Source organism: Buceros rhinoceros, unplaced genomic scaffold (genome assembly GCF_000710305.1).
Source record: "Buceros rhinoceros silvestris isolate BGI_N320 unplaced genomic scaffold, ASM71030v1 scaffold47626, whole genome shotgun sequence".
Classification (NCBI taxonomy): domain Eukaryota; kingdom Metazoa; phylum Chordata; class Aves; order Bucerotiformes; family Bucerotidae; genus Buceros; species Buceros rhinoceros.
This window is the reverse complement of record NW_010416644.1, coordinates 1-7849: the sequence shown is the minus strand read 5'-3', so window position 1 is coordinate 7849 and position 7849 is coordinate 1. Positions and strand designations below refer to the sequence as shown.

The 7849-nt window shown below is 45.4% G+C and overlaps 1 protein-coding gene across 1 annotated transcript in view; it reads right to left on the bottom strand.

The window, feature by feature from the left end:
* SCD5 (stearoyl-CoA desaturase 5) overlaps positions 1-4925 on the bottom strand; it is a gene marked incomplete at its 5' end in the record, with an annotated part of 9654 nt that extends 4729 nt beyond the window's left edge. The window contains one exon of the mRNA XM_010137855.1: positions 4795-4925. Coding sequence (XP_010136157.1) covers positions 4795-4925 — 131 coding nt within the window. The remainder of the gene's footprint in view (positions 1-4794) is intronic.
* Positions 4926-7849: the final 2924 nt, after the last annotated feature.

The window sequence follows — 7849 nt, the reverse complement described above, 5'->3', positions numbered from 1 at the left end:
AGTCGCCCCCACTTCCAGCTCCTTCCCCACAAAGCAACAGCAACAAGCCCCTCTCTGATGCTTCTCAAAAAAGGTTGTCAACTAAAGACATCCTGAGGATGGGGTCCCTCAGACTGGGTTTGCAGACAGCCGTTGCACACTGCTCCTGTGAGTGCCCCCACAGAACATGCACTGGGAACCAGTGACACGGACCGCACACACCCCAGGGCTGAAGATGGGTGGAAGCCAGCAGCATCTTGGGACTTACCATTACCAGTCTGCCCTGGTCCTATGTCCTCCCTAGGTGTTTACTGTCCAAGGACGGGCACTAGGCTGGGCGGACCAGGTACATACACACTTACATTGTAATTCCATGGCCCTGACACGGGGGACACTCAGTGTTCTGCCATCCTTTTTCTAAGCTGGTTATGGCTGGTTACCACTGACACCATTCAGGCACAAATGCAGCACTGAAAATGGGACAGAGCTCGTGAAACACTACAGGTGCCTTCTCCTAACCTGAACAGGAACTGAACTTGCTCAGCCATTTGGAGGGATGTAGATTCCACAGGAAGACCCAGACCTCCATTTAAATTCATGCTGTCTCTGCAGGGATGTGTACAAGAGCACAGCATTCCAGTACTTAAAGAGGGCCTACAGCAAAGACGGGGAGGGACTCTTTATCAGGGAGTATAGTGATAAGACATGGGGTAGTGGTTTTAAACTGAGAGGGTAGATTTAGATCAGGTATTAGGAAAAAATTGTTCACTGTGAGAGCGGTGAGACCCTGGAACTTCTCTGAGTTGCTCAGAGAAGTTGTGGATGCCTCCTCCCTGCATGTGTTCAAGGTTAGGATGGTGGAAGGTGTCCCTGCCCATGGCAGGTGGGTTGGAACTAGATAATCTTTAAGGTCCCTTCCAACCCAAATCAGTCTACGATTAAGATATCAAAGGATATGCCCCTATTTTATGGTAAATCAAGTCTTGCATTTGCAGCCAGGCTGGAACAGAAGTCTCAGATCTGGAACGTCAGCTCAGGATTGGATCCAGGTAAGAAATGAAGCAAGCTCAGTCCTGCCTCTGCTCAAGCTGTTAGCAGATACGGGTCACTGAAATGCCTTACAGCTGTAACTGGGATTCTGTGGATTGCAGGGAGGAAAGGATGGACCACAGTTTCAGACTTGGATCTGTAAAGTGAGACTTTGAGTTTACCCAGCTGAAGCAATTTCAGCCTCCCAGTTTGCTCTGCAATTTGCACTGGCTGTTGGGCTAAATTGACGGGTTTTGCAGTAGCACTGAACTATTAGTGTGGGGCATTGTACAACACCTGCAAAACTCAGGCCACACACTCACCTATGGACTGAATTGCCCAAGACTAGCATCAAAACATGGAATTGTTAGTTAATGCCCAGATCCACAAGAGTGTGAACTTTAATCAGAGAATGTTCAGCAGAGCGTGCTTTCCTCTGCTATTTCCATCTTTGTACAGCCAGGGAGGTGCCCAAGCAGTAACACCCAAAGAAAGGAAGGGCTTGGGTTACTTTCAGGAACAGCAGTTAGCACCCACATCCACTAACTATAGCAGATTTGCAGAACCAAGTAAACCATTTGCGGAGTCTGAAGTAAGGACAGCGCAGCAGTCATCGTGGTGCTGAATATACTGCAGGACACAAAGTGCAGACTGACGACAACTGTGTATACGTGTATTTTGTGAGACAAAAGCCCTATGCTGAAAGCATTGGAGAAATCATTGCTCTTTCTCTCAGCTGCCAACATTTGAGACAAAGCACTGAGGCCTCCTGTGCGGCTGAGGGGCTTCCAAGAACAACTGCAAAGAGCAGCTAAAGAATCCAGCTCAAATGCCTCCATGTTCAACACCAGCCTTGCAGAGATGCTCTCTGTCTGCAAGAGCCCACAATGGACAAACAGAGAAGAAAAGCCTCTGGAAGATCTCAGCTCCACTGCACTCAGCTGTGCTCAGTCCCGTACTGTTGTCACGCTGTGGCTGCAGTGATGCTGGGAGTAGGCTGGGGAGGAGAGGAACGTTTTTCTGCAGCACTGACTCATCTAAGACACTGATAGAAGGCAGCAAAGATCAGCCTCTTACCCGCGCTCCGGTATGTTGCATCTTAACTATCCCACTGCGTAAGAGAACACAGTAAACTGAATGAAGCAAAGGAAGTCACAAAACTCCTCAGTGAGAATAAGAGGAGATCTTTACCTCGCTACCATCTTATTTTTCTCCTGCAGAGAAATCAAGGGGAATAACAGCCTCTACACTGCTTCAAGAGGCTTCAGTGGGAATACCCAGAAGACTGAAAAATGCTCAGGTTAAGTAATTTGAAAATAAAACAGGGTTATGCAAAAAGCACACCTAGGAAAGGTCCTCTTTCTTAACCAGAAATAATTTTTCAAGTGAGACTATCGATCAGTTTGTCACAAGAGCACTTAATAAGCTTATTTGTGGGACAGAAGATAACCAGGTCAAAGCAATGATACTGTGAGAAATTAACTTGGTTTTTCATATCACAGCAAACACCTGCACAGCTGGCAAAAAACATGATTCCCCAGATGAAAGGGTTAAGAAGCTGTGAAACAACTGAATTGCATCTAATTAAAACCCACAAAGGCTAAGAGGAAATAAAGACCAGAGGCGAGAACTGCTGGCAATAAATCCTGCAAGAACTGGAGCACAGCATGCGTAAATACGAATGCATCACTTTCGATCAAGTTTCAGGTAAATCCAGGGGTGAAATCCTTTCCAAAGCAGACAGCAACAGCATCACGCTGTGATAGTGATGCAGACATAAGGTTTCATTAGGAGGTTCCTTAACAAACCTGCAGACCAAAATGTGACACTGAACTGGGCTATGTAACAACCTCAGTACGCTGACATGAATTTCCATACAACCACTCTTGCTGAGTGCAAATGTTCACAGCACCACCTCAGCTGAACAACACAGCTTGTTTCACAGAGGTGACCAGGAGCAACAGTACAACGCAGTTAGCAGAGGAGACAGCAGCACGGCCCAACTGAAATGCTGAAACTTAAACACTAGGAGATCGAGTAGACATAAGCCAAGCATTACCTATTTCTGAAACAGACTTGTGACAGCAAGAAGCACAGTCTTTCAAAACTGTGAGAGCTTCACTCTAGATGGAGAGAAGAAACACAGCTCAGCATGCTCCAACCATAAAAAAATGCACTGGGCAACAGGGCAAAAATGGCTGCATCTGATGGTATTTCAGAGGAAATACAGCATGTCACAAATCATGCGTCATCAAGCTAAAACTCTTCAGCAAAGTTTCCCCTGCCCTTCGAGAAGTCTGAATATTTCCTCAATATTCAGCATCCAGGGATGCTGTAGGTAAATCCAATGTTACTTCTTCCTCCCAAAGTCAACATGAGGGAGACGGACCTGAAAGCTGTCCTCTTGTGGAGGTGAAAACAGCCTTTAGCAGGCAATGGATGTCATGGGAATTAGAAGCAGGCTTCAGACTACTTAGAGTGTGTGATTTGGCCTTTTGTTTTCTTTCCCACATGAAAGGTGCAAAGGTGGCTTGAAGCTACTTTGAAGTACTTCCCTGCCTCATAATCACAGCATGTCCTCAGCCAAAGGCAGCAATGCGGCCGCGCAGCTGAGTGCAAAATTAATAGCACTAGGGAAACAGAACGCAGTTAAACTCCAAGGTGCAGGCTCACTGCAACCAGTTCACCACCGTCATTTAAATCACTTATGGAAGGTAAGATCAGCTGTATAACAGGAGGACAGTACCAGGGGGTTCTTGAAACACAAAGAAGTTGCTTAACGTGCTGATCAAAGGGCTGGTAAAGCTCTGCAAGGAACCGAGCAGCACAAAGCAGCTGGAATATGGCTCAGAATAAAGGAAGGTTATAGTCAAAACGGACACACTGCCATATTCAGGCAAAAGCATTATGTTCTTTGTAATGTCTAGAGGGATTCACAGGATTAATTCTTTCCATCTTAATAAAAACAACAAAAGATAAATCAAAGATGATACATGAACAGTACAGAAGTTGATAAAGGGACTCTTTTCATCCTCTATCAAGGCACGTAAGAAGTCAACCAAACAGACAGAAGGAAAAAAGTTAAAAACTGAAGGCAAAGCACACATGTAGTACTTGGTGCCACGAGAGGTTATGATAGCCAAGCTTGGTAAGTTTGATGTTAGTATACCCTGATATATCCGTTTTGAACAGCCAAAGGAGTAACTAATTTCACACCAAGATCATCCTGGTTCTGGGCTAACTCCTTTCATCAGGTGGGTGTTACACAAATATATTTGATGCCTACGATTGCCTATCAGTAAGTACTGAGCTAGTAACATGTTTCTTTGCAAATGTATTTGAATTTTACAGCATTTTGCAGAAAACAGAGATAAATTAAGATCGTGAAAGGATGCCTGCTCTCCTTTCTGGGCACGTCAAAATCTACAACTGCCTAGATAAAGAGGCTTGATTATACGGACATGTTGCATCAAGCTGGCTCTTACAAAAGTTTTCACGTTGTCCTGTGAACTGTAGGGCCTGACCTGTGCCACCAATAGGCTGCTTCTGATCTGGGCACATTCGACTCAGTCCTTAAGTGATTATTGCTCCCGGACTGCCTAATGCATACTGTTATGTGAGTGGTAAAAGGGGCTCTTGCATCCCAAGCCAGCAGAGTCTGTTATCAGAATATGTCTTACTGCAAAGAGATTTTTTACTTTTGCTGCCTCTAAGCTGAGGGGAACTCTGCACGGAAGAAAAAGTTTCCTGGAGGCCAAGAATCTGTACAAGCAACCAGAACCCCACCTGGAAAGCCATGGAGTTAGCTGCAGCCAGAAAGATTCGTAAAGGCAGCTTGGCTTTGTAGGAACGGTGGCTCCAGAGGCGATGCGCACCAGCCGTCACGCCTAGGGCTGACATCAGGAAACAGAAATATGCTGAAAGACACAAAAACAAGATACAGGATGTGCTAGGGACCAACTGCCATAATTTTTGCTTTCTTCGATGTAAAGATGATCCCTGTGCCTTCCTGCCAATGCCTGCAGGGTCACTCAGAAGATGAGGCTGAGCAGCCAGGAGGTGAGGTTCTCAGCCCACCTCTGCCCTGCAGCCCCAGCGTCACGTCATTCCGCTTCCCACCCCTTCCCATTTAGCCAGTGCAGGTGAGTTTGGCAGCACTGAACCACCAGGCTGTGACATGTCAACACAGCATGCCTTCGCCAAGTCCAGTGGAGTGGAAGTTCATCACTCGTATCAGATGAGTAGCAACAACTCTTCTAACTGGACATTGCAAGCCTCTGCCAGACAGCTCTGCTTGAGTCCAGTCTGTCAGCTAGTTTAAAGAACATCACATCCCACCCCTAAAGATACAAGCTGTGTCAGAGCTTCTGCAATAAAATCTCTTATCATTGGGAGCTCATGAGTCAGTAATAAAAATGTGCCAGAAAGTGGAGCATTCACCATCTCCCTCAGTTTCAGGAACTGTTTTTCCTTCCCTTAATTGGCCAAGTAAACTCGTTTTGAGCATTCTTCTCAGATGGCCAACACAGCATGGGAGCAGGTGTGCTCCTTTCCACTGTGTCTCCAGGCCAGACACACAGCCCAAGCACGTGTCCCACAGCGTACCCCACCACGTTTAAAATAATACCCCCACCGACCACCACAAGCATTAGTACACCTCTAGTTCTCCTTTCAGCAGGGGCCACAATTACCCATGTTCCAGCAGGTTAAACTCGCATTTCCAGGGGCAGAGAGAACGGCTGGCTGGGGCGGAAGAATGAGACAGTGGACCTGAGCCGCCTGCTTGAGCCGTGCATCTGTGCACTGATTGCTTCCTCTTTGATGTGCTTGATGTTTTGTCTCTAGTGTCTTTGAATTCTTGAGTGATGGATGATCCATAACCTGAGTTGCTTTGACTTGTAACAAAAAGGAAGACTATGGGGAAAGGGCTGGAAAAACAGTGCGTTAAAGCTGCTCCTCCTTTTGCAGGGAGACAAGGGAAAAAGGGAACAGCTAGGAGGAAAGTATTATGCCAGTCCCAAATAAACCAGACCATTTAAAACTACTCACATTCAAGCAGCTATTCGGCTGTCACAATATAGAGAGTTTTATGTCTTTCTCCCTTAGGCACTGATATCTCATACCGTGCCTAAAAAGTACAGGCACGTTTTACAAGTGTAAAATTAAAAAAAAAGGGTGGATTCAAACAATAAGATTACAGGACAACCTCAAAATGAGTTTGAATGGTCTGAAGCAATGTGTGGCCAGGGCTCCCTACCTCTCCACACAAGCAGGCATGTTTTTGGTTAAAGCAGCCTATTTCAAATACCTACATAGAGTTACTGGAACAAAAAGGGAAAACCCTATCCCCAAAAGGAGGTTTTCCACTTGCATCTGTGTCTGCACAACAGTCTGTCCATCGGGGAACCCGTTCTAATGTGCAGTGGCTAGAAAGGAATTCATAATTAGCTGTTCCCAGTATGTAATGTAAAACATCTATCTTTGCAAAAAAAAAAAACCAAACCCAAAATATGTAGGTGGGTGCCTGTGTGTCACTCTATCAAGTCCCAAATCACAGTATTTGAAATTACAGCATCTAAGAGAAAATACATCGAAAGATATTTGGTAAAATAACAGTATTTCATGCTGCAGACTGAAGGAGTAAATGGATCTTATTCATTCCACTGGTGTGGTGGATCTACCAAAACCAGATTCACCCAAACTTTATGTACCTGTCCCAATTTCCTGTCATCTTCTGCACAGCAAACCAAATCATTTCTCACAAAATGCAAGAGACAAATGGAGTCAGAACAGTCCTAGTAAAGATGACACATCTCTAAAACCTGCTTTGGACACCATCAGCAAAGACGCAATTCCGCTTTTCAGCAGGCTGCAGTGTTCTAGTTACTCCCAGAAAAGGCAGGTATGAAGTGCACTGAAGCCTATTGCCAAATTCAGACTTCTGCCTGCTTCCTGAAGGGAGGTACAGAAACGAACTGAAAATCACGCATTCTTTCTGCACATTACTTACAGATATGGTTGAATTTACTGGTTACTCTCAGAGCAGTAAAACTGCCGACACCACAATAACTCAGGCTCCACCCTCTACTGCAGTATTCCAGTTCTTGCACGTGCCTTGTCAGCGGATGCCTTGATGTGATGGAAAACTTGCCCTGTCTTTTTCTGCATGTGATTTTGAGCTGTGCAGAAACAACACTAAATAAGGCCTTCCAAATCATGCAAAAGACTGTAATTGTGGAAACAGATCTGCGACGCAGCTAATGTCAGAATACTGACATTATCCAGCTAATGTAACAATATTAAGGTTATAGTCCTGAATCACTACACGAACATACTGTCTGTGGGCTTTAGGACCAGCCAACCTCATGTTAGTAACAGAGACTGCAATCTCCCATCTTCAGCAGTCTCTTTGCTTCCTTTAAGGCACAAAGAGGGGCTGGGTTCTTCTCCCACTTCAGAGCAAAAGATAATTTAATTGACCAAGTGCGTCAAGTCATGCACCCATCATAATGATTGCTTAGAAACAAAATTAAAGATAAATGGATGGAATACATGCAACATTAAGATTGCTTTTCCTTTCCTTCTCTGTCCAGTGCAAGAAAGAGACTGAGTGGTAGGTAACATGCAGACCACGTGGAACAACTACACTGAATACAAGGGATTTACGCCACTTGATGATTGAGCTTTTAGAGAGCTTGGCTTAACAGCAACCCTTTCATTCAGCCCACTCCACACCACCAGAATTACAGCAGAACGGACAACAGTACATTTGAGTCTGTGGGCTGCCCTAGGGTCCACATGCCACCCTGTGTGTCGCGGTTTGAGAAGGGGGCTGTTTCCC